This window comes from Schistocerca piceifrons, chromosome X, assembly GCF_021461385.2.
Source record: "Schistocerca piceifrons isolate TAMUIC-IGC-003096 chromosome X, iqSchPice1.1, whole genome shotgun sequence".
In the NCBI taxonomy this organism is placed as follows: domain Eukaryota; kingdom Metazoa; phylum Arthropoda; class Insecta; order Orthoptera; family Acrididae; genus Schistocerca; species Schistocerca piceifrons.
The window spans coordinates 357,709,026-357,735,532 of NC_060149.1; the positions used below are offsets into that span (position 1 = coordinate 357,709,026).

The window sequence follows — 26,507 nt, forward strand, 5'->3', positions numbered from 1 at the left end:
AAATGTACTACAAATGAATATCAGGAGTCCTGCTTATTCAGGAGTAATTTTCAAACTATTAAGTATAATATTAACACTAAATTTTATCCCAAAAATACAAACTTGTGGATGCAGTGACTGATAATTATTTGTGGATGCAGTGACTGGTAATCATTCTGAATTTCTGGTGAAGTGTTCAGTGGTTTTATTTATATCAGAATAAAGGCTTTTATATGCCTCTATAACAGCTGCTTTTAATACTGTCATCTTGATTTTTCTGGGCTCAATATGTAGAGATCTTAAGCCTCTTTTTAGAGTATGACTTGAAAACTGGTTCTTGAAAAATTTATATGTGTGTATTTAATAGTGTGTCAGCTCAGCTGTTGCATTGTTTCCATTACAATCTTCAAAGAGCTACACTTTGACCATTTTCACTTTCACTCTCACACACTTAATGCCCCCTTCTTGTTCAACTGATCAAAACCCCTAACACATGAGCAGTATTCAGATAGAGGCCAAAGTCAAATGTTTTAAAAGCAATTTCTTTTACAGCTGACTTGTTTTCTAGTATTGCAACAAACTTTTGCTTTAATTACAACTAAACTCAGATGAATATACACTCACTTAGAGGCCAAAACCTGTGTGTGTGTAATATTCACACTGCAGGTTGCAAGAAGAGCCAAACAACAGTAATAAAATCAGATGACAACAATTACATTATGGAAATGTTTCTGAACGGCTAACGTAGAGAAATGGCAAAACAAGTCATGATGCAGGTATAGTGTTAATGTGTGTCACTGGATCATGAGGCTGATGACCAACAAAGCCCCAGAGAATATTTTCTCACCTTGCAGCTCTGCCCCCCTTCTGAGTAAGTGTTTAAGAAGGTCAAACAGCTGAGGCCATTAGTCTCCTGTTCATCCCCAGGACAGAAGCATTGAACACAATCTGTCTGCCTGTATAGAGTAAATTGTGTGTAAGTGTGAGAAAGTGTTTGAAATGTTTCTGCAGGGTGTATCAGAGGTGGAACACGGGAACCAACCTGGTATTCATCTAGTACCATGTGGGGAAACTGCTTAAAAATTAAATCCAGGCTGGCTGTAACACCAAGCCCTCATAGTTAATCTGTCAGGCAGATTTGATCCATGGCTGGCATACCTCCTCATCTGAGAAGCAGTCACATTAACACACATGGCTACCTGGGCAGGTAGTTTTGTTTTCTTTACTTTAGTTGCTGTGGTACATATTGTCTGAAATGATAGCTACACAGTCAACACTAGGACCCTTTAATGTAAAAAATGCTGAAAAAATGATAAATTAGTTAATGATAAATTACGGAGTATATTAGAAGATAGTGACATAGTGTCATGATTATAAACTTACAAATGTGCTTCGTGAAACTGCAGAGACAGAAGATAAAGTCAATAACAATGATCAACAACCTGTGGTGGGAACACTAAATGAATCACATGATTTCTGCAATAAGAAACCATGACATAAAGCAATATCTGTTTCCAAGATGACAAAATGAGGATGTTCGAATGTTCACCATACTGACAAAACAGGTTTAGGCTACTGCTCACAGTAGTGTCAGTATGAATTTGAAGACACAAATGAGACTCTTGAGAATATATTTCTCAGAAAATATGAGTATATGAAGGACGGTCAACAATTTGTCACTGGACACCTGTAAACATTAAAGAACTACTGGTCTTCTTGAAACTTTCACTACTTGTTGTAAAATACCTTAAACTATGAAAAAGCTACTGGAGTAAAGATACAATGTTTGAAAATAGGGAAATACCAATGAATATGACAGCTTCTTACACTCATTACATTTCACTAAAAATCCAAAACCTGCACACCTGTAAAGAGATGTTTAAGTATACAAGATCATTTCACCAACATAACAGTTGAAGTACATTATCTATCAAGAAACTATGTTTAGACAGCTCTATCAACTTCTGGAGGGCGATATTTTCATTTAGACAATATATGAGATTGCTGAGGGAGATGGCAACAAGCAAAAAATACATGAAGCTTTATTTTATTGTCATGACCAGTTTCAGGCCATTATGCCCATCATTTATTTTAGTATCATGTCAGAAATGTCAGTGATGAGTCATCTGCTCCTTATCATGATGGAAAAAAGATGTGATTAACTTGAGGCTGACATCATACACAAGTCATTTCCAATAACTTTTAAAACATATAATACCATGAGAAATTTAAAAATTGAAAAAATATTTTTTTGTTTATATTAAAAGTCTCTGGCTAATGTGTTAATTTGGATTACATTTGTGTTCATTTTCTTGTATGGCATCAATTAAGATGTTAAATAGTGCTACAGTATAGGTATGCTTTTTCAGAATTCTGACTGTTAGGGTTCCATGTTACTAGGGTTGGAGCTTTAATAGTGGCAACAATTTATTTACAACTGATACAAAATGTCAAAGATCTGGGATACATTTAGCAGCACCAGTTGTGTTAAAAGCTTGAATGCAGTAGCCTACTGACCAACAAACTTCCGTAACAGTTCTGAAGTGAATGCCATGAAGTGCTTTCACCATCTTAGGGATCAAATCGAAGTCACAAAGGCTTCAAGTCCTAGAAGTATGGTGGATGGTACACCACAATCCAGCCACTACCCAACCCCATCGACTGAACAAATCAGTCACAGCTTGTGCTGTATGCGACTGAACAAAATGATGTGCAGTTCTGCAGTAAGTGTTGCCACTTTCTTCTCAAAGCCAGTTGCAGAGTGTGTTGCAAAAATGTACAGCTATACAGAACATCGATAACCTGCTCTGGGGAATGGTATGTGCTACGATAACACTAACACAGTCACACATGAGAATCACCATAACTTTCACATTGTTGGTGTTCTGATGAACAATTTGATTATTGTAGTGACCTGTGATGATGCCATTGGCTTCACTAGTACTTCAAATGTGGCCCATGACTCAGCATTGTGATATGGTGTATCTTTTACATTTAGAGTGTTCTGAGTTACTACAAGCAGTGTCATATCGTATCCATTTCTGCATTTCCATCGAATTATGCATAACATATTGTAATGCATTGTTCACATGGCTTGGCATTTCTCCAGAATGTGAAGCAATTGTACATGCGTAATCTTGTCTCTTGCGCTAGCTCATGAATCATTTGGCATTGATCACTGTCCAGTAGCACAGTATAAGGAGAGACTTTTACACTGACATGGGGATGATCTGGCTGACATCTGTCTGTCACAGTTTGATATCTCTTATTGAAAGCTTCTAGAAATTGAAAAATTGGTGATCTCTTCCTTGGCTCCATCCCTAGTGTCCATCATTGTAGAGGCATTCAACCGGGCATGCTGTGTTGGATGAGTATTGACATATATCAGCATCTGAATTCACGTCCTCTAATCCCTCATTGTTCACAGTGTCTTTACCTTCAATTTTCTCTGGTACAAAAATCTCATCTCCATCAGTGAAAATAGTTTCTGACTCAATGTTGGCATTCACCAGAAACTCCACGCCGACGGGATATGTTCAAAAATATCCTTCACGTGGGCACAGAATATTACCTCAATGACATGATAAAACTGTGGCAAATTGGAATGTGTATGTGCTAAAAGTCAACACAGAGCAGCAACAACTGTGCACAAGTGCTGATTTTTTGCCACTTCAATGTTGGCATGTTTACATTTATCCAGAATAGAAATTATTGTGATGTCAGATTGAACCCTTCCACCAATTTAGGTACTGTAACAGTTGGCACGATACTGATACTGCGAATCGACTGAGATTTTGCTTCAGTTACTGTCTAGCATCTTTTTCTCAAGGATGGAGCCACGAGGCAGTGGGGCAGTTGGGAAAGGAGCTGCCAACTGACAACAGCAGACTGCGTGTTTACTGTCTGTGGCAAATAATGGTGGGCTGGAGGAAGGTGTTCAGTTCACTAAGTGTATCATGATGGTGTGCTGCTGTAAGCTGTTGAGCGTCATTGTATGTTCTGATGTTACAGAACCGGAATTGTATGAAATCATCTGATATGTGGATTTTAGAAAAGTAATATGAATGTGATTTGGCACCAGCATGGATTCCTTAAGTTGTGGCCAGTGGTTGATACAAGTTGTGTTGAGGAACATTCTATTGTCACTTGGTTTTTAGAACACTATCTGGTCGGGTAGTGCTGGGCAATTTCACAGTTTCTGAAGCACTGCTAACAACACTGCAAGTAAGGTGCTATAGTAGAGTGCTGTACTGAGCACACGTTGTATGGGTTTCTTGTGTATGAATCTTCAATCTGCTGTGTTGCAATAGGAAGCTGGGAGGATGAATGTCTCAGTATTATGAGTGAAGGACTACTGGTTCTTAATCAGCTGGATGGATGGCATGTTTGGAAAGATTCTCATTCCAAGATGCAGTTGTGGAATTCTAACAGATGCACTGTCTCATCAATGAAAGATACATTGAGTAAATCACACTGTTATTTTAGTGTCTTATGTATGCAGCTGTAAGCATTCATTAACAGATGTTTTACTAATATAAAATGTTATTGTTGGTTGTTTTATGGCAGACACATCTCTGGCAGTTTATTAATTTTAAGTTGGGTGGGGGAGGGGGACGGCTTCAGAATTTATGGTATGGATAACTTTATATGTTTTGGTATTCATGTACTGGATCAGCTGTTCTCAGAAATGCTTGTGTAATATTCTCTTGACCCTTTATGGGCTGCTGGTTACTATGGAGGAACATATTATCCTAAAAGTCAGCTTTGATAATATTTGCATGTTACGATTTCAATTTATGGTTTCAATTAATTAAATGTATGTCACTATGAATTTTCTCCCCAGTTAACTCAAGTGTACTTGAATTTCCATGGCACACTATTTAAAATGAAATGTCCAAGAAAACACAGATATTTTGTAAATCCTAATATATCGTGAAAAAGAGGAGAACAAATTGGGAAAAATAATAACATTTCATGAATGAAGAAAAAAAATTGGATATGACATTGACAAAGTTGGATAAGGGTCATTTTGACCCTTCTGCTGTCCTAGTGTGAAATGCTGGCTGGTGGTGTGGTGGGCACATTAAGCATTAAGGAAAGTATATACACAGAGCAGAGATGAATATGGAATCATTCTAGCTATGATACAGGCCAAAAATGGAAAATACACTGACAAGTGATTTTGACAAAGGGAAGATTGTTACGGCCCAGTGCCAGGAAACAAGCATCTCACAAACAGTGAAGCTTGCCAGCTGCAAGTGTGTAAATGTTATGGGCATCTATGGAAAGTGGCTGAAGGACACTAAAACCACAGTTACATGACAAAGTGTTGGCTGTCCACTCATCATCACAAAACGTGGAGGTCTGAGGCTTGCCTACCCTGTAAAGCAGGACAGACAGTCATTTGAGACAGATCTGATAAAGTACAATGCGCGTGCAGGTACATGTATTCTGGAACACACATGGGACCTTTGCATAGGCATCTAGTGCCATATATCTCTGGAAACCTACCACAGACCCGTTGAATTGATGCCATGCAGAATTTCTGCTATTTCATGGTCCAGGGGTGGAGCAACAAACTATTAAGTAGGCAAGCACACTGTTTTCACTCATCAATGTAAGTTGAAACTAGTAATATATATTAACTGTAAATTTCCCATTTCAGACACCTCTGAAAGTTATTTATGGACTCTCTTAGTAGTTTAACTAAAGCAATTCCGACTATACATACATTCTGGTTTATTTCTTATTCCTTCTATCCTTTTGCAGTCTGTGTATCTGAAACACAAAAACTCAAACTTATTCTATGTCTTCAATTCCAACTTGAATCTTTTCTTTTCTATGTGGTAATTACAAAATTATCAATAGGCACATAAACAATACTGATAGCATTGACAGCTTTTGGATGCAACCTTCTTGAGAGCTGATAGAATACACATACACTTGCACAGCTATATAGTTCCAGCTGATTACATTGTACTGGCACTGCAGAGCGAATGGGACTGCACAATACAGTCAGCTGGACTACGTAGCCCTGCATAGTTCTGTTGAAGGACTCATCTGAAAGCTATTCTTGTGTTTCTTAGTATCTCATGGCATATTAGTTCATCGAGCAATTCATGAGTGTCCTGTTGGTTATAGTGGCCAGCTGTGCACTATCAGGAAAAATTGAGCACATCCTGAAAAAGCATTTAGTAAAAACTGTCTTCTGCCCACCAAATAGAACACAAGCATTATTGATGAGCTCAAACACTGTCAGTTTACAGAATGCTGGTTATACTAGATTCCACGTCAATGTGGCAAGAAATATTCTGGACAAACAGTGAGCGCCACTGAAGATCGCTACTGAGAACACCAGCAGCACACTTGCCTAGTGTACCCCATGAAGTCACTGGTTGCGGAGCACTGTTTGTCTGAAACTCAGGAGATGAGTTATGAACACACCAGGATTTTAGCAAAAGCATTCAAATACTGGGACCACTGAAATACAAACAAGGGACAACCTCATAAACTGGGACTGCAGCTATAATCTCAGCAAGGCTTGGGAACCACCACTGAGTCTAATTAAGGAGAAGACAGCAAACACAACAAGCTGGCTGCCAGAGTCTGTGGAGTGCTTAAAGCCACACTGCCACATCTGGGACACCCCACTGGCTTTTGCAAATGACAGTTGCCCACAAAATTGTCTACTCAATCATCAATGCCTGCCATCACGTGCAGACAAGAGTTTCAAATGGACTGCAAGGGAATGAGATAGAAGTCAGCCATCCACACCAAGTCAGCTCATCTGTGCACCTGATGGTGGCAACATGTTCAATTGCTGAAATATTTTGCCAGCTGCGTACAATGAACAAGCATTACACCTATGAACTGTCTGATTTTCATGACTATGAGCTTCAGACATACATGGAGTTGTTACCTTTACTCCTTCCATTAATTATATTTCACCAAGGTCTTCCCACCACCACAAACATAATATACTTAGCCCAAGGAATTGCACTGACCTCACTACCAGCAGCCCACACTAGGGCGCATATTGTATCAAAACTTGCATAAATAAAAATATCTGGCACAAAAGTTTGGGAAATCCTCCTCAATGAAACTATCTATCAAGAGACTGACACAATCACTTGTACAATGAAGTAGAACATAGTCTCATTTGTTTCACTTCTTATAAGTACTACAAAACAGGATTTATAAGTATTAACAAGATCTGCAAATTAAGATTGGAGGACAGTGGATCCTATAAATCCAACAAGATGTCAAAGCACTTTAACTCGAGATAGTAGATGCAGAGAGAAACATAAAATTAACTCCAATGTTAAGATGGACAAATTTTTAACAGAAGTGAAAGATAGAATGACTTTAGAGATTTCAGATGAATTGAGGAAATTGTGGTCAAAACAAATGATAAGGTACTGGGTGAACCACACGAACCTTCAAAGAAAATCTGAATGCGTAACAGCTGAGGTGATCTAATGTGACCAAGGAAGAAGAAGAAGAAGAAGAAGAAGAAGAAATGACAGCGATGACGATGACAACATTCAACACAAATGACTATTTTAATTTACTTTCTTCACATCTTTCCTGACACTTGAAATTATTCTTTCATTCTAAAACCATTTTGCATTGAACTTTTATCATCTACAATTATCTGTAAAAACCACACACAAACAATGTAGTATGCAGTTCAGTGAGCAGCCTTCCATTGTCACATCTACTGTACTCTACAACAACAGTAAAATATGATGAAAATATATGGAAATGGCTTCGTCGTTTGTCTCCATTCACTCAATTTTGCAACTGACCATGTGCACACATGTGCATGTGCACGCATGCACTCACACAATGATTTGCATGTATGTAGAAACAGTTTACTACCGCACATGTATTGGACCCTCTAATTCCAAGCTTGTCTTCTGGTTTTCCTGACGTTACACCACCAAAGTCTCTCTCCACAATAAAAGCTGATACAACTTCTTCCTTCTCTCCTTTGTGATTTTCTACCTAAAATAAAAAAGCGAACTATGAAATAACATAACTAATATTTCACATGAACTCCATTTTATACTGAGAATGGAGTTCACATAAAACTCATCAACTGTCCAAGAAAATATTATGCTATATAATTATTTACTTGAAATATGATGATAAATCGGAGAAGAATATCATTAAACATCTTACCTCTGCTTTCGCGAAAACTGTAAAAATGTTTGCAAGTCCTCCATTGCTAATCCACAGCTTGCTACCATTCAGAATCCACGACTTCCCATCTTCAGATAACTTTGCACGTGTCTGGATTGATGCAGCATCAGAACCACTGGAAGGTTCTGTTAAACAGAATGCAGCAATCCACTCACCAGTTGCTAAATGAGGTAGGTATTTCTTCTTCTGTTCTTCAGTACCAGCAATCAGTATTCCCTAGTTTTTTTAAAAAAGAAATCACTTCAATGAAAGATGTTTGAAGTAACTAAATAACAGCCATAGAGTTCCCCAAGTGTGCAATGGATGAAATATCACACATTTCAGTGCTAATAATAAAGTATTATTAATGATAGACATAGGTATTACAACTAAGTAACTATTACACGAGTACAACAGGGGATTGCAATGTGAACACATTTTCAAACAGCACAATCCCAGAATTCATACCTTAAATACTATTACAGGTAATCCTTTTGGGCTAGTTTATAAAGCAAACATTTAGCAGGAACTTTCCTTTGAGATGAAAGTGTGTTTAATTTGTAGTGTGTTCTGTTGATTTGAAGCAGGCAGGAACGTAATTCTCAATATTTATTCCCGACAAAGTTACGTTAGAAGTAAAGTAAACAAGCTCCAAATACTTTTTAAGTTGATTTTTTTTTCCATCTTACATCGTACACACTGTCATGTGAATATACACAAACACGTACCAGATGGTACATACGGAATCATAAATTGACAATCAGCATATATTAACAAGTGTATCGTTAAACAGTGTAAATTACACAGGCAAGTCTGTAATCATCTGATATAGTCTTTGGGTCATAATGATTGTGAATCACGTATTTCGTTTAACAAAGGCCTCTGTCACCAGATGACTTAGATCTCTGTTACTATAAGTCATAAAAAGGGTAATAGAAGGACCACTAATATGCAAGGTTGCACGTGGCAGTATGGAGTATATTTAATATTTTGGAAGATGAATGGATACTTTTAAGTAGCTATAGCGAAGTTTCAGTTCCAACTGTCAAAAACCTACATAATACTGACTTTAAAGAAAAACACATGACCATACTGTATTTTTTTCCTTTCCTTACGAGCTAGGAGGGTGGCAGCCCCCCTCCCCCCTTCGTGTATGGGTACCCTTGCTTATATTTGTTACAGTTCTGGGAACCCCTCATGTATTATATCCCTGAATTTAGGGCACTACAGCAATATCATAAATCTCAGTAACCGACACTTTGGCACGTAGATGATATACAAAAAGGTATCACACCCAACAGACTACAAATATTGACATAACGTTGACTTTTACATACAAATGACCTAGGAATATATACAGTAGGTATCATATAATCATACCCCCCATGAACCATGGACCTTGCCATTGGTGGGGAGGCTTGTGTGCCTCAGCGATACAGATGGCCGTACCGTAGGTGCAACCACAACGGAGGGGTATCTGTTGAGAGGCCAGACAAACGTGTGGTTCCTGAAGAGGGGCAGCAGCCTTTTCAGTAGTTGCAGGGGCAACAGTCTGGATGATTGACTGATCTGGCCTTGTAACAATAACCAAAATGGCCTTGCTGTTCTGGTACTGCGAATGGCTGAAAGCAAGGGGAAACTACAGCCGTAATTTTTCCCGAGGGCATGCAGCTTTACTGTATGGTTAAATGATGATGGTGTCCTCTTGGGTAAAATATTCCGGAGGTAGAATAGTCCCCTATTCGGATCTCCGGGTGGGGACTACTCAAGAGGACCTTGTTATCAGGAGAAAGAAATAGCATCAAACCAGTCTCAGGACTGAAGACCACAACAACAACATCATATAATATCACAAATATGAAAAATATGTTATAATATCAGAGTGGCCAACATACAATAGCTATAAGCAGTATTGTTACATATCTTATACCTCCTAAGCTCATCAATTGTCATGTAATCTAGACCTCAGGCACTACTTACAGACACAAATAACCAAAATGTCTATGTATAGTTGATTAAGCATCAGATATCATACCACATAGGTTAATGCTATGAGGGAACTGTTGTGTGATATAGAATCCAAGAACATTGTCACACATGATATCTGTATATCCATTCACAACAATATCAGAGAGATGTTACACAAATAGAATAAATATATGGTATCAATGGAGAACTAGGAACATTGACAAATAATACCATTATTGAAACTATTACATCATGTGATGTAAAACATAAGTACAAGATAGTGAACCTCAGGTGCTAAAACATTGTTAATATAGTGACCATAATAAATTTTAAGAAACCAAGTATATCAATTTCCAATAATGTGAGGGCAATGTTAGAATATACAGGGAAATACACATGATATCACTAAAGGTACATTAGTGTTGCCTTATGATTATAATATTGCAGTTGGGTTAGCATTTGCAATAGAACATAAGCACTGCATAGTTATCTTATAACCTAGATCTTGGTCATAAGAAAGTAAAATTAAAAGAGCAACCTAACTTTTGGTGAAGGAATGCCTTAAGTATTTAACAATGTCAATACTATATTTTCTTCCTTAAGTTGTCCAACACATTTATCAGTCAAATCCATATGAAAATGGGCAATACACAAACAGGAAAACTCTGGTACCACACGCCACTGAATTTGAATCCACGCCAGACGTCATGGACGTCGAAGACCCATAAAGGTCTCTGCACCGTAAGCTGTGACGGCGCGCCTCCGGGCCGCTTTTAGTGTGGGGGCACCACAGTGGAACACGTGATCCCAGCGGCCAATAGTGGCGCCCCCGATAGCATACTTAAGCGCTGGCCTCTCGCTCAGCCAGTCAGTCAGTCTGATCTCGCTTACGTCGGTTTACACCTCGCTTTGCGCTAGACTGCTTATTTCCTGGTTCATGTTCGAGTGGACGTGTTTGTTTCCTTGTGACTCTGTTGTTCGGTCTTGTTGTATTCACTCTGTCCTTCGTTTGTTGTGTTCGTCCTCTTCCGTTGTGTTGTTGTTCACGGGCCTCTCCGTGGGTCCCGCTGCGCCTTCCGTCATTGCTACCCTGCGACCGTCCTGGTCGCAGTTACAACATTTTGGCAACGAGGTAAACAGTGGTCGTTCTTGGTATGGAGGCGAAGTTGGTCTGTCTGCTGGAGCAACAGCAGCAGCTCACGCAGCAGCAGCAGCTCCAGTTAGACATCTTACAAAAGTCGCTGCAGTTGCTAACGGACAAAGTCGATGCCCGGGATGTGTTACCACACCAGCTTCAGGGCCCTCGGGTGTCCAATGCTCTCCCGCGTCCGCCATCGTTTCCACCCTTTAATGACGCTAAAGAGGACTGGGAAACCTACTTACATAAGCTGAAACAACATTTCACGGATTTTCAAGTCACGGACGACTCCTTGCAACGGTCGTTGTTTTTGGCTTGGGCCTCTCTGGACACGTTCTTTCTTCTCCGCAAGTTGGCACCGTTGTCCGATCCTGTGGCTCTCTCTTTCCAGGAGATCTGCCTTTTGCTGACAAACTATTATTCCGAATGCTACCATGTAGTCGCCTCTGGGCTGGAGTTCCACCAGTATCATAAACAGCCTGGTCAATCGTATCGTTCCTGGGTCACGGACTTGCAGGGTCTCAGCCGTCGATGCGATTTTATGTGCACCAATCAGCAGTGTAAGGCTTCATATGTGGACTCCCTGATCCAGGATGTGGTGGTTCAGCTGGCTCCCGACCCCGAGGTCCATACTGCGGCACTGAAACTTGACAAACCCTCCTTGGAAGACATTCTCCGCATTGCCTGCTCCTTTGAAATTGCTCAAGCAGCTTACGAGCATCTTATGTTGCGACCGCAGGTGGCAGCGATCGCGGCATCCTGGCGGGTTCTGCCCTCGCGATGTCGCTGTGACCCGACCGACAGGGGCCAGCGACGTTGGGACTCTTCATGTTCCGACGTCTCTATGACGTCGGCGCCTTCGGTCGCCCCTCATCGCCGGTCGCGCGGCCAACTTCTGTCTTGCCAACAGTGGTTTACTGCCCATTTGCAGGCTGACTGTCCCCACCACTGGAAAATGTGCACGCTGTGTAACAAGGAGGGCCACAGCTGATCGGTTTGTTTTAGTCGCTCGACTCGATCCCATCCTGCCCCCCATGGGCCTCAAGATACCGTCCATGCTCTGCAACCGGTCGTCCTACAGGATGACCCATCAGTGCGGAAGCTTCTCCTCACACTCATAGGATGTCAGTTTTCAGGTTGACACTGGGGCCACCGTCTCCCCGATTAATATGGCGACATATATACGGCTGGGCTCTCCTGCGTTGTCACCTCCCTCTCGCCATTTGGTTGCCTACGGAGACGGTTCCATTCCCCTTCATGGGCAGTTCGTCATCCAGGTGACATACAAGCATGTTCCGCGGATCCTTACCCTCTTTGTCGTCGACCATCCATTGGCTTCAAATATTTTTGGCCTGGATGCGCTTCAACTGTTTGGCTTTTCAGTTTCCGATGAAGTTAAGGTCGTTTCCATGGCTGTTCCCTTTCAGGACTTGGCCAATCTGTGGTCCGTTTTTGCGTCATTGTTTGCACCGGATCTCGGCTGTGCCTCTGGCTTTCAGGTGCACATCACCCTCCGGCCGATTGCACAGCCTCGCTTTTTCCGGGCCTGGTCCCTTCCGGTGGCCTTACGGCCAGCGGTCAAGCAGGAACTTAATTGGCTCTAGGCTGCTGGTGTGCTGGAACCTGTAACCTATAGTGCATGGGCGACGCCACTGGTGGTCATACGGAAACCCAATGGGTCCCTCCGGGTGTGTGGGGACTTCGGCGCTACAGTCAATGCTCAGTCCCTCGTTGACACTTACCCCATTCCCCGACAGGAAGACCTTCTTGCCAAGCTTGCTGGGGGAGAGTATTTTTCCAAGATCAACCTGGCTGAGGCATACCACCAGTTGCCCTTGGATGCTGAATCTCAGAACATCATAGTTATCAACACGCCTTTCGGATTGTATAAGTACAAGCGCCTTCCCTTTAGTCTCTCTTCAGCGCCGGCCATTTTCCAACGGGTTCCTGGAGCAGCTTACCCAGCCTATTCCTGCATGTGTGAATTATCTGGAGGACATCTTGGTCACCGGGTGCTCCCGCCAGGAACATTTGCAAAACCTCAGCGCCTTATTTCCCGCTCTGCAGTCTGCTGGTCTACGCTGTCAGCTGGACAAGTGCTGTTTTATTCAACCGGAAGTGGAATACTCGGGCCACTGGCTTAGCAAAGATGGCATTCGCCATTCGGGTCATAATGTCGCGGCCACTGAGGCCCTTCCTCGTCCCAAGGACTTATCGGAACTGCAGGTGTTTCTGGGCAAGGTTACTTATTACTTAAAGTTCTTGCCCCAGGCTGCCTCCGTTGCTCAACCCCTCAATCACTTGCGTCGCAAAGGGGTGCCTTTTGTTTGGACTCCTACCTGTGATCAGGCTTTTCTCTACTTAAAGGCGATGCTGAAGTCCGCCCCTTGCCTTACTCCCTTCTCTCCGGACCGCCCCTTGGTTGTGGTAGCTGATGCGTCGGCATACGGCATTGGGGCCGTCCTCACGCACCGGGATGCTGATGGCTCTGACCAGCCCATCGCTTATGCCTCTAAGATGTTGACCCCAGCAAAATGGAACTACTCCCAGATTGAAAAGAAGGGTCTGGTGATCGTGTTCGCCGTCCAAAAATTTCATTCCTATCTCTTTGGGGCAAAGTTCACCCTCCTGACGGACCATAAACCCTTAGTTACACTTTTCGGACCCTACTCTCACCTTCCCGAGTGAACAGCTCAACGTCTCCAGTGCTGGGCATTGTTTTTACGTAATTACGCTTACACCATCCGGTATAATCCCACCGCCCACCCTGCTAATGCGGATGCTTTGTCACGTCTCCCAGCAGGCCCTGATCCTGCCTTTGACCAACAGGAGGTCCTCTGCCTTCACATTGATTCTGCCCACCGAGATGCGCTGGACGGTCTTCCTCTTATGGCTGCTGACCTTGCTGCGGCTACCCGCCACGACCCTGTCTTGCGGAAGGTTCTCAACTACGTGGTCCATGGGTGGCTGTCCTATGTCACTTGTCGGATGCAGTCTGATTTCAGCCCCTGGCGCCACCTGTCCCACAAGCTCTCTGTGGTCGATGGTGTCCTTCTGTTGCTCACGGAGTCAGATGCCCACCGGGTGGTCATCCCTCTAGAATTGCGGCTTCGGTTGCTCAGTTTGTTACACTGTGGGCACTGGGGCATGTCCCGTATTAAAGTTTTGGCTCACCGGCATGTGTATTGGCCTGGCATCGATGGCGATATTGAGAGCCTGGTCTGTGGCTGTACTGTCTGTGCGCGTCAACAGGCAAGCCCCCCTCAGTCGTTTGCACCCTGGCCTGTGCCTCGCCGGCCTTGGGATCACATCCATATTGATTTTGCGGGCCCGTTTTTGGGGTCCATGTGGTTGCTCATCGTTGATACCTACTCCAAATACCCATATGTTGTCCGAATGGCGTCCACCACCACGGAGGCTACTCTCACGGCCCTGGCCCAGGTTCTCGCCATTGAGGGCCTGCCCCACACGTTGGTCTCCGATAATGGTCCCCAATTCACAGCTTCCTCCTTCCACGATTTCTGTCATGCCAACAGTATCAAGCATATCCATAGCCCCCCATTCCATCCTTCATCCAAATGCGTGGCGGAGAGGCTTATCTGCACTTTTAAACACCAGTTGACTAAGGCGGTAGAAACATCTCCAACCACGTCGGCCCTCACCCTATTTTTGAGCACCTATCACACTACACCAATTGACGGTCACAGTCTGGCAGAGCTCCTTCATGGGCGCCAGCCGCAGACCCTGCTCCATTTGCTGATGCCATCCTCCTCCCGCCCTCACTCCCGGCCCTCGCAGCGGTAATCCCCTGGCGCGGCCGTATGGGCCCGTGAGTACGGGCGCAAGGCAGGTTGGACACCCGCCACGGTCGTTGCAGCCCATGGGCAGCGTGTCACATCGGTGCAGACGTTGAAAGGGTTGGAGCGGCACCATCATAATCAGCTCTGCCCTCGTGCTATCTCGGGCCTCGGGCTTCGCGCCGCCACCTCTTTCCCTACCTTCTTCGGGTACGGACGTGATCCTCGAGTCACCGCCCCAGCCCCCGGTTGCTGTCTCCCCGTGGGCCTGCCACCGGCCCTCTTCGCCTCCGGGTGGATCGGCGGCTCCCTCCCCCACCCTGGACTCTGGATCGGCTGTCAAGGATACCTCGGTCGTCCCTTCCTCCCCGCCACTAGCGGTTGATACGCCCAGTTCCTCTTCCCACTGCCGCCCACCTTGGCACCGTCTGGGGTGTTTCTGCCCCTACGTGCAAGTTTCAGGGGGGAGGGATCTGGTACCATGCACCGCGGAATTTAAATCCGTCCCAGATGTCATGGACGTCGAAGCCCCATAGAGGTCTCTGCACCATAAACTGTAGCGGCGCACGCCTCCGAGGCCGCTTTTAGTGTGGGGGCGCCACAGTGGAACACGTGGTCCCAGTGGCCAATAGCGGTGCCCCCGATAGCGTACTTAAGTGCGCCTCTCACTCAGCCATTCAGTCTGATCTCGCTTACGTCAGTTTACACCTCGCTTTGCACTAGACAGCTTACTTCCTGGTTCATGTTCGAGTGGACGTGTTTGTTTCCTTGTGACACTGTTGTTCTGTCTTGTTGTATTCGTTCTGTACTTCGTTGGTCGTGTCCGCCCTCTTTCGTTGTGTTGTTGTTCGCGGGCCTTTCTGCGGGTCCCGCTGCGCCTTCCGTCATTGCTACCCCACGACCGTCCTGGCCACAGTTACAACAAAAACAATTTAACTTTTTTTGAGTATGAGGGTATGAATCTAAATCCCCTTAGACACTGGCTGCAAAAGGCTTACACATCAGGAGCCAGAAAGGTTAGAAAGTTAATCATTTTAATTGTAGAACCTCAGTAAAGTTTACAAAAGAAACTTTTATTCCCTAAATCTTTCTATTCATTCAAATTATAGTCAGGTTGTTGCTTGAAGTTGCAGAAAATCTCAGTCTCTTCTAGTACATTCACATCTTACACTTTACTAGTCTTGTGTATCAGCTTCATGTTATTTTATATATTGCCTATTTTATGTACAGAAGACATGCACACTCAAGGCTGAGGAACCAGAAAGGCGGGAATGTTGCTGAAATCTGATATTTAATTTTCTGCCTGTCTGCCCAATGCAGAACTTCATCATATTGGTCACAATCTAATCTGTATACATGTGCCTGATCACATGCTGACTTCTGTTTTAAGCTGTTCTGGAGCCTAGTTTTCATGTCGTTCTTTATCTGAAACATTATTCTGATGTCACTATTTCTAAATATTTGATTAATAGTATCAGAAATTTTTCCCACATACAGGAAAGATACATATTTAGTTTTATTGTTATTATTATCTTTTACGAGGGTGATTTCTTGATTCCTGTTTCACCATTATACCCATTAGCTAAAGATACATATCCAAGTGTGTCCAATTCTTCATTAAAATTGTCTAAAGACATTGGTATTCTATGTAGCCTTTCTATCATGGCATGAAAATATGTATCTTTATATCTGAATGGATGGCATGATGATAATAGTTGTGGTTGATTTCCTAAAAATGTTTAAGACATATTCTGTATCTACTTTAGAAATTTGTAGATCAAGGAAGTTGCTCTTATACCTCTTTTTCCTTTTCTACAGTGAATTTCAAGATGGAGTGTGCACTATTAAATGAGGTGTATAATTCTTGAACATCGTCATTTCCATTCATCAGCAATATAGTATCATCAAAATACCTTTTACAATACTTCATATTCTTCATTAATTCTACCTTGCTGCTCAATACGTCACAATCTATGTGATCTATAAAAATGTTAGACAAGGTACCAGCTAGGCAACACCCCGTGGCTCTCTCTTGCGGTTTTTTATACACTGAACAGCCAAAGAAACTGATACTGCCTAATATCATGTAGGGCCCCCACGAGCACACAGAAGTGCCACAACATGACGGGGCAGGGACTTGACTAATGTCTGAAGTAGCACTGGAGGGAACTGACACCATGACTCCTGCAGGTCTGTCCGTAAGTCTGTAAGTGTAGAAGTGGGTGGGGATCTCTTCTGAACAGAAAGTTGCAAGGCAACCCAGATATGCTCAATAATGTTCATTTCTCGGGAGTTTTGTACCCAGTAGAAGTGTTTAAACTCAGAAGAGTGTTTCTGGAGCCACTCTATCAATTCCGGACTTGTGGGGTGTCCTGCTGGAACTGCTCAAGCCATCAGACTGCACAATGGACATGAATGGATGCAGGTGATCAGACAGGATGCTTATGCATGTGTCATCTGTTAGAATTGTTCTAGATGTATCAGGGGTACCAGATCATTCCAACTGTACACACCCCACACCATTACAGAGCCTCCACCAGCTCCCACACTTCCCTGCTGACATGCAGGGTCCATGGATTCCTGAGGTTATCTCCATACCCACACATGTCCATGTCCATTCGCTCGATACAATTTGAAACCAGACTCGTCCGACCACACAACATGTTTCCAGTCATCAACAGACCAATGTCAGTGTTGACGGGCCCAGGCAAGGCATTAAGCTTTGTGTCGTGCAGTCATCAAGGACTTTTTAAGTTTTTGATGTTAAAATGTATAATTCACCAATCAAAATAAGGGATGGGACAATACTCCTGACATTAAAAGTTAATAAATGTTTACACATAACCCTATGTATATCATTCATTGCCTTTATTACAAAGAATGGAAGGGCAGCAGGGTGAAGCTATCATTTCTCTCTCTCTCTCTCTCTCTCTCTCTCTCTCTCTCTCTCTCTCTCTCTCTCTGTCTCTCTCGCTCACTCTCACACACGCACGTGCTCGCGCAATAAGCTGGTATCAAAAACATTGTCATTATATTATTGATTTTTAATGTAACACTCTTTATAATCCATGTCAAATCTCTGAATATTATTGAAGAATGATTACTGATAGCAAAATTATTACTGAATGTATTGAACAGCTGGCATGTGTTTCTTGATGATAATTGTATTCTTGAAGATTAAACTGTTTTCACTGAAAAAAAAAGAAGGGAAAAATGCTTTACCATCAGATGTAGTGATATTTGAGACAGACTATAGTTTTCTATATTGCCCCTTTCTTTATCTACTTTCACATGACTGCACTTCTGTGATAATAAAATGAACACACTAATATAAAAAAGATTTAATAAGGAAGAATCAATGCCTAAGCTGATGCAATCGTTTGATTGCAATACTAGTCAATTTCTAAAAAATTGGCAATTCTTGGAATCTTGGAATTGCAATCTGTAGCAAGTAAAAAATTTAGCCTACAGGCTAGCTACTTACTATAAACTATACTTTATTTCAAAAATTGTGTTTAAATTTTAGTGTTTTTTCTTTTTTTATTATGTATTACCCCAATAATTGACATCATTAAAGATGTAAAAAGTTATGTTTATGGTCCAATTTATTTCTGCTAATAACTCTCCCCTAACTCTCAAGCAGCTTTTTCATCTTGGTTTCCCAATCACTTAGGAATGAGTGTTGCAAAACACCTTCTCCAATACAAATATCAGCTTAAATTTTTTTTATAAGCCCCACTTATCAACTAATCTTCAAAATGCACAAATGCCCAGGCATTTATTCTGGGCATTTGCCCCAACTTATAAATGCCCAGGCATTTTACACCATTATTACCACATAACAGAGCCTGAGGTTTCAATATCTCGTACTCATGTTTTACATCATGTGATATAACAGTTTCAATAATGGTATTATTTTTTCAACATTATTGGTTCTCCAGCGATGCCATATATTTCTTCCATTTCTTAACCTATCTCTGATATTAATGTGAATGATATACCAATACCCTATGGGACTATGTTCCTGGATTCTATATAACATTAGTGAACCTGACAATGCCTTTCAGTTACTGAAAGTTGTATGGGAATTGGATATACGTCCCAATCTCCTCCCCTTCCCCCCCCCCCCCCACTGACCATCTTCTCCTCCCCCTCTCTTTGTCCATATCATTCTCCTTCCCCCCTCTCCCGGCCTCATCACCGCCTCCTTCCTCTCTGTCTATCTACTCCTCCTCCTCCCCCTCCCCTTTGTCCATTCCCCCCTTTTCTCCCTCTCCATGTCCATTTTCTCCCCCTCTCTGTGAATCTCCTCTCCTTCCCCTCTCTCTGACTTTGGGCCTTGTTTATTGTTATTGCCAATGAAACCTTGATTGGGAATTGAGGTCACTTCCAATGAATGGGTGAACTGGTTAGGATCATCAGTATACATGATATGAGAGACCTCTCCTGCTGCTGGATCTGTGAGGATGGTAGCTTCAATGATAGTGTGTCATACAGGTTTAATCTGCAAATGAGTAGGATCACATTCAGATGATTCAGATTCAGTAGCAGTATTCTAATCATACGCCGATAAGCCACAAATACAACTTCCTTGTTTTCTGTTAAAACAGACTGCAAGGAAGGAAACGAAACAGCACATAGCTGTGTATTTAATTTTTATTTACATTTTTTATACATAGAAAAAATATATATGGCAGGAACAATTTGTCTGCTGGTTTAAATGCCCTCGTATCATAGTTAAAATTGACTGCAAGAAAGGAAACATAGCTCCACATTTTCACAGCACAACATTTTCTTTCTGGTGGTTTGTTTTAACAGGAAATCTCTACATTGTTGTTTAAAAAAATACATCATATGTTCGTCTGAATGTTTATTAGTGTATTGAATAAAAATTTGAAATAAGTTGGTCAAGCATGTTTTGAAACTTGCTAACAGCTATCCCCTATTACGTGCTATATATATTGAAGGAATATGTAGCCTATGTCCATCCAGATGTTTACTAGAATATTACATAACAATTTAAAGTAAATCAGTCAAGAAGCAACAGAGATTTTTGCTAAAAATGTTTCTCCTATATAGCTTAAGTCTGTCCAAATATTTATTAGATCATCATCAATCAGTCAAGAAGTTTGAGATTTTGTTAACAATGTTTCCTTATAAAAACAAATGTAGCCTATGTTTGTCCCAATGTTTGTCAGAGTATCACGTTGAAATATGAAGTAAATTGGGTAAGAACTTTTCGAGATCGTCAACTGCATTTCCCCTTAATGTACTATATATACCAGCTGATTCAAAAAGAAAGAAGAGATTTCAATTGTTTATTACAAACTACAAGAGATAGAAACACGTTTCTGGATATAGGAACGTTGAAAGTTTTAACACAACTTCATTGTTGGTTGGTTGTAGCAACATGCCAACTATGGCACAAGAGATCATTTTGTATGTGGCAATTTGCATGAAATCAATCCATCTTTCAAGTGCAAAGTGCATTCCACCATCGATTTAGCGAGAAGCCGCTGCTGCACAAGCAGATTTATGATTAGCATACAAAATTCTTGGAAGCTGGTTGCATATGCAAAGGGGACAGCACTGGTCAGCCACACATGTCTGTTGAAAACGTTGAGTGTATCTGAAATGCATTTACGTGGAGTTCTCAGAAGTCCACAAGTCTGGCAGGCGAGGAACTTCAACTTCCTCAAACAACAGTGTAGTGCATTCTGAAATGACGCCTGTATATGAAGCCTTACAAGTTGCAGTTATTGCAGCAACAGCATCCCAGTGATCATACCACAAGTTACAAATATTGCATTCCAATTCTCCAGGATATGGCAGAGAATACTTATTCTGAATGACTCATCTTTTCACATGAATCCACGTTTCATTTATCAAGCACAGTGAACCAATACAGTGTAAGACTTTGGGGGGGGGGGGGGGGGGGGGGGGGGGGGGGGTGTTGTCACAAAATCCTGGAATCGTCGTCAGACATGAAAGATCCACTGAAACTGAAAGTGTTTTGTGCTTTTTTTTTTAAGGAAACTGTGACAGGAATGTCATACCTCAACATGCTGCAAAATTCGTTGTTTCCTCAACTTTATCAAGACTCCAGTTTCATTTTTATGCATGACGGCACCCCACCTAACTTTCACCTTGATGTGTGACATTATCTTGTCATTCTATAACATTGGATTGGAAGAGGTGGACAACAAGATCTTGTTCATCGCTTTTGGCCTGCCAGGTCACCAGACTTCATACCTCGCAATTCTGTGGGGGTACATAGAAGACAGAGTCTTTGTCTTACTTATGGCAGTTACACTTCAAAAGCTGAGAAATTGGATTGTTGAAGCTGTTGATTCAATAAACAGGTACCTGCTGATTCATGCGTGAAATAAAATGGACTACTGTTTCGATGTTTCTGGAGCAACGTATGGTGCTCATGTTGAGTGTGTGGTATAGTGTCTGTGTAAACACTATTCAGTGACATGCACAATATGTTCCTATCTTTCAAAGTTTCCTTATAATAAACTACTGAAATCTGTTGGTTGGTTGGTTGGTTGATTTGTGGGAGGGGACCAAACAGCGGAGTCATCGGTCAAATCGGATTACGGATGAATGGGGAAGGGAGTCGGCCATGCCCTTTCAAAAGAACCATCCCGACATTTGCCTAAAATGATTTAGGGAAATCATGGAAAACCTAAATCAGGGTGGCCAGATGCTGGTTCGAACAGTCGTTCTCCCGAATGCGAGTCCAGTGAACTAACCACTGCGCCACCTCACTCGGTTTGAAATCTGTTCTTTTTTTTCCCAAATCACCCTATATATCTCTCTCCATATTTATATACCATATACACTTAGAAAGTGATGCACAATAAGGAATTGTCACAAACTTTATATTCACACAGGTATTGACGGAAAATGCAAAATTGTAAACTTTGCAGCGGGCAATGAATGTGTAGTGCTGCAGTGAAATTTCACTGCGCAGCTTGGCGAGGATAGGTAAAAAAGGGGACATGTAGATACCAGGGCATAAAGTCTTTGCAAATTTCATTTTGTGTATTCAGCTGGACACTAATGGTGCCAAGTAGACGGGGGGTGACAAAATAATTATTACATGAAATCTCTGATTAGTAAACCTGTCTAAACCATTAGGCAGCCAGAATAAGTTAATGATGCAAGGATGCAGACATGTATGTGTGGGGTATGATTTCTAAGTTCTATGTGCAATACATGTTCAGATATCGCAACTAATGGCCATTAAAATTGCTAAACCATGAGATGACGTGCTATAGACGCGAAATTAACCGACAGGAAGAAGATGCTGTGATATGCAAATGATTAGCTTTTCAGAGCATACACCACAAGGTTTGGGCGCTGGTGGCGACACCTACAATGTGCTGACATGAGGAAAGTTTTCCAACCGATTTCTCATACACAAACAGCAGTTGATCGGTGTTGCCTGGTGAAACGTTGTTGTGATGTCTCGTGTAAGGTTGAGAAATGCGTACCATCACGTTTCGACTTTGATATAGGTCGGAATTGTAGCCTACAGCAATTGGGGTTTATCGTATCGCGGACACTGCTGCTCGTGTTGGTTGAGATCCAATGACTGTTAGCAGAATATGGAATCGGTGGGTTCAGGAGTGTAATACGGAACGCCGTGCTGGATCCCAACAGCCTCGTATCACTATCAGTCGAGATGACAGGCATCTTATCCGCATGACTGTAACGGATCGTGCAGCCACGTCTCGATCCCTGAGTCAACAGGTGGGGACATTTGCAAGACAACAACCATCTGCACGAACAGTTCGACGACGTTTGCAGCAGCATGGACTATCAGCTCGGAGACCATGGCTGCGGTTACCCTTGACGCTTGCATCACAGACAGGAGCGCCTGCGATGGTGTACTCAACGACGAACCCGGGAGCAAGAATGGCAAAAACGTCATTTTTTTTCGGATGAATCCATGTACTGTTTACAGGCATCATGATGGTCCACATCCGTGTTTGGCGACATCATGGTGAACGCACATTGGAAGTGTGTATTCGTCATTGCCATACTGGCGTATCACCCGGCGTGATGGTATGGGATGCCATTGGTTACACATCTCGGTCACCTCTTGTATCGCATTGACGGCACTTTGAACAGTGCACATTACATTTCAGATGTGTTACGACCCATGGCTCTACCCTTCATTCGATACCTGCGAAACCCTACATTTCAGCAGGATAATGCACGCGCCTGATGTTGCAGGTCCTGTACGGGCCTTTCTCGATACAGAAAATGTTCGACTGCTGCCCTGGCCAGCACGTTCTCCAGATCTCTCACCAATTGAAAATGTCTGGTCAATGATGGCCTAGCAACTGGCTCATCACAATACGCCAGTCACTACTCTTGATGAACTGTGGTGAAGCTGCATGGGCAGCTGTACCTGTGCACGCCATCCAAGCTCTGTTTGACTCAATGCCCAGGCGTATCAAGGCCGTTATTACGGCCAGAGGTGGTTGTTCTGGGTACTGATTTCTCAGGATCTATGCACCCAAATTGCATGAAAATGTAATCACATGTCAGTTCTAGTATAATATATTTGTTCAATGAATACCCCATTTATCATCTTCATTTCTTCTTGGTGTAGCAATTTTAATGGCCAGTAATGTACAATCTTTAAGGAAATAAGTCCTCAGATTCCTCAGGTATGGCAACCACATAAGTTTATCATCAAAAGTGAGGCCCAAAGGGCCCGCAAACACAAAAATTTTAAATGGTGTCACCAATTTTACAATCAGGGAGCTTAAAAGAATGACAGTAACATTAAAAATTTTTGGGAGGATTTCTTTATTATATTTAGTGAGGTATTGCAACATGCTTCAAAGGATTTTGTCATGACCTGAAGCCTTGTTGCATAGTGCAGCCCCATTTGTACTTCTCAACAATCACTCTGTGGATACAGGATGCAGAAATCTGGCTAGCAATGGCAGTGATTTGAGTTAAATTCTCTGTCACTGTTTCTCTTGTCAGTCATGATGTTCTCATACTTCATTGCAGCATTAGTATGATACACCACCTTTCTCCACTGAAATCATCCCAACAGCTTCCGATACTTGTTGGTTTAGTGCAATGGCTGATGGAGCTAAGGAAGTGCTGCAACAATCTCTTCTCTCTCTACTTAATTATATAATGACACTTCGCATCCCCCCCCCCCCCCCCCCCCTCAATCATCCAGAAAGGCTAAGATTGCCTGCACTTCAACCTCCACATGTGCACTTGCCTGCTCCCAACTGCAGAACAACATCAGTCATTCAACCAACATACGGGCTGTCATCATAGTTGTCCAGAAGACTTTGGTATAGATGCTACACTGGTGTCTCAAGCTAATGATTTGTTTCACAGATTTCTGGACACAGTTTCTACATTCTAACACAACCAATTGGCTATATGGTGTCAAATTTGTCTTGCCAAGCACATAACTTTGTGGCTTTCTTATGAGCACTGTTGGGTCTGGTAGAGTATAAAGACCAGGAAATAATGCAGTAGTGTGTGCATGGACTGGAGAAGAAAGGCTAGACCAATGGTAGAGAATGGACCTGTAGCAGTACTGAAATGTGTGTTCTGCCCAATTTTCAGAGGGCACAGATCACCTACACTGTCACTTTATTTGGTACATGAATTAAAATAGCAACTTTGTAAGTCTACATGCTTTTGTGGCTATTGTCACTGATGGTAAAATCTTCTAGGTTAACAGGTGTGTCATATTTCTCTTCAAATTTTTTCTTCATAGTGTGAAGTTATGACTCCTCTGCTGAGACCACCTTCAGGATCTTCCAGTGTTGCTGATAAGCTGTTAACTGTCTAAGACTAGTGTTGTATTCACTTTTTTAAAAAAGGAGTTTTCCTGCATTTGTTCTGTAGAAGTGAAGTAACTGGATAATTTTTTTTCAACTGCTGTTGATGGACCATTGCTGTTCCATAGGTATTCCATAGCAACCAACTGAGAAAGAGAGGAGGAATGTTTATCAAAATATTACCGTTGTGCTGCAGAGGTGGCATCTTGGTATTTGTTAGGCTGGGTATTTACATACTTGATGGCAAGACGACACGAAGTCAGAATCCTGTAGCTGTCCTATTTATTGAAATTACTTTTGTTCTTAGAGATCTCAACCATGTCTTGGACTTTCCTTTTATAGATGTTACATTCTTCGGCTAGCATTCGTACATTACTAAAATCTACATCCTGGCAGTGGTTGTCCTGACGTTCCGCCACCACACACTTCACATTTTGTTTTAAATATGCATGGTGTTTGTGCTCTTTACTATATTTTTAATTGTTTTCTCAGTTTCCACTACACAGGGTGTTCAGAATCTCATGTTAGAAACTTCTAGGACTTTTAGTAATATTCTGAATAGGAGACCATGTCCGGAAATTTACTGTTTCCATGCTACAGCCATTAGAATACATGTTTGCTAGGTAGGTATGCAACAGGGTTGTCACGATGGGGAGTGATTATGTCAGATCGGATTTCATTTAACATGTATCCTACCTCTCTGACCTGGTTTGAGCCTCATTCACATGTCTGTGAATGTTTGAGCAAGCACAGATTTGCAGAATGCACCAATATGATCCTTCTGAATGGCGAAGTTCACAGTAATGAAAGAGCTGCTCGTCATCTTTATCAAGATCATTCGCCACAACATCCAATCCATTGCATACCCTTTCCACCTCGGTAGCATTACTAACATGTTTTCAAATAGTTGTAGCACAGAAATGGTATGTTTCCAGACATGGGTTTGGTTTCAAAATATTATCTACTCACTCTCCTCTCCAAGTCCTAGAAGTTTGTTAAAGGAATTTCTGAATACCGTGCATACATTTTGCTGTATGCTGCACACTGCTTCACAGACTTCTGCAGTGTGCAGGTGATCACGTGTGTACATTTTGTGTTGGAAAAAGTCTTATTTTGTACTGACTGAAAATGTTGCCTTCATAACATTTTTCCAAAGAAAGTACCTCAGGAAGTGTTGCAATAATCTCTTCTTGCTCTTCTTAGTTATATAATGGCACTTTGCCCTTATCAGGCAAAAAGACAGATTCTGAACAGAAGGCCTGCACTTCGACCTCCTCATGCATATTTGCCTGTTCCCAGTTGCAGAAAAGCACCAGTCATTCAACCCACATACAGGCAGTCATTACAGCTGTCCAGAAGACTGGTATAGATGCTACAGTGACATAGTGAATCGTACTCCAGAAACAAATGGTAACCTTACAGAGTGCGATAGTGGTTCCTCATTCTTATTATCAGCATAATTAATATTACTTCGTTTGAACACCCTATCTATGGAAAACTTATCACAGCCATTACCCTTCAGTGTCTCCTTTAAGAAATACAGTTTTGATTTGAAGCTGTTATTGTTACTGATATGGCAGGCGCACAGAGTATTGACCATTGCTT

The 26,507-nt window shown here is 42.1% G+C and overlaps 1 protein-coding gene across 1 annotated transcript in view; it reads right to left on the bottom strand.

Annotated features, from left to right (window-relative positions):
* LOC124721440 (complex I assembly factor ACAD9, mitochondrial-like) overlaps positions 1-26,507 on the bottom strand; it is a 103,809-nt gene that overhangs the window by 32,747 nt on the left and 44,555 nt on the right. The window contains exons 3-4 of the mRNA XM_047246418.1: positions 8,164-8,400; positions 7,861-7,986 (exon numbers count right to left, since the gene is read on the bottom strand). Coding sequence (XP_047102374.1) covers positions 7,861-7,986; positions 8,164-8,400 — 363 coding nt within the window. The remainder of the gene's footprint in view (positions 1-7,860; positions 7,987-8,163; positions 8,401-26,507) is intronic.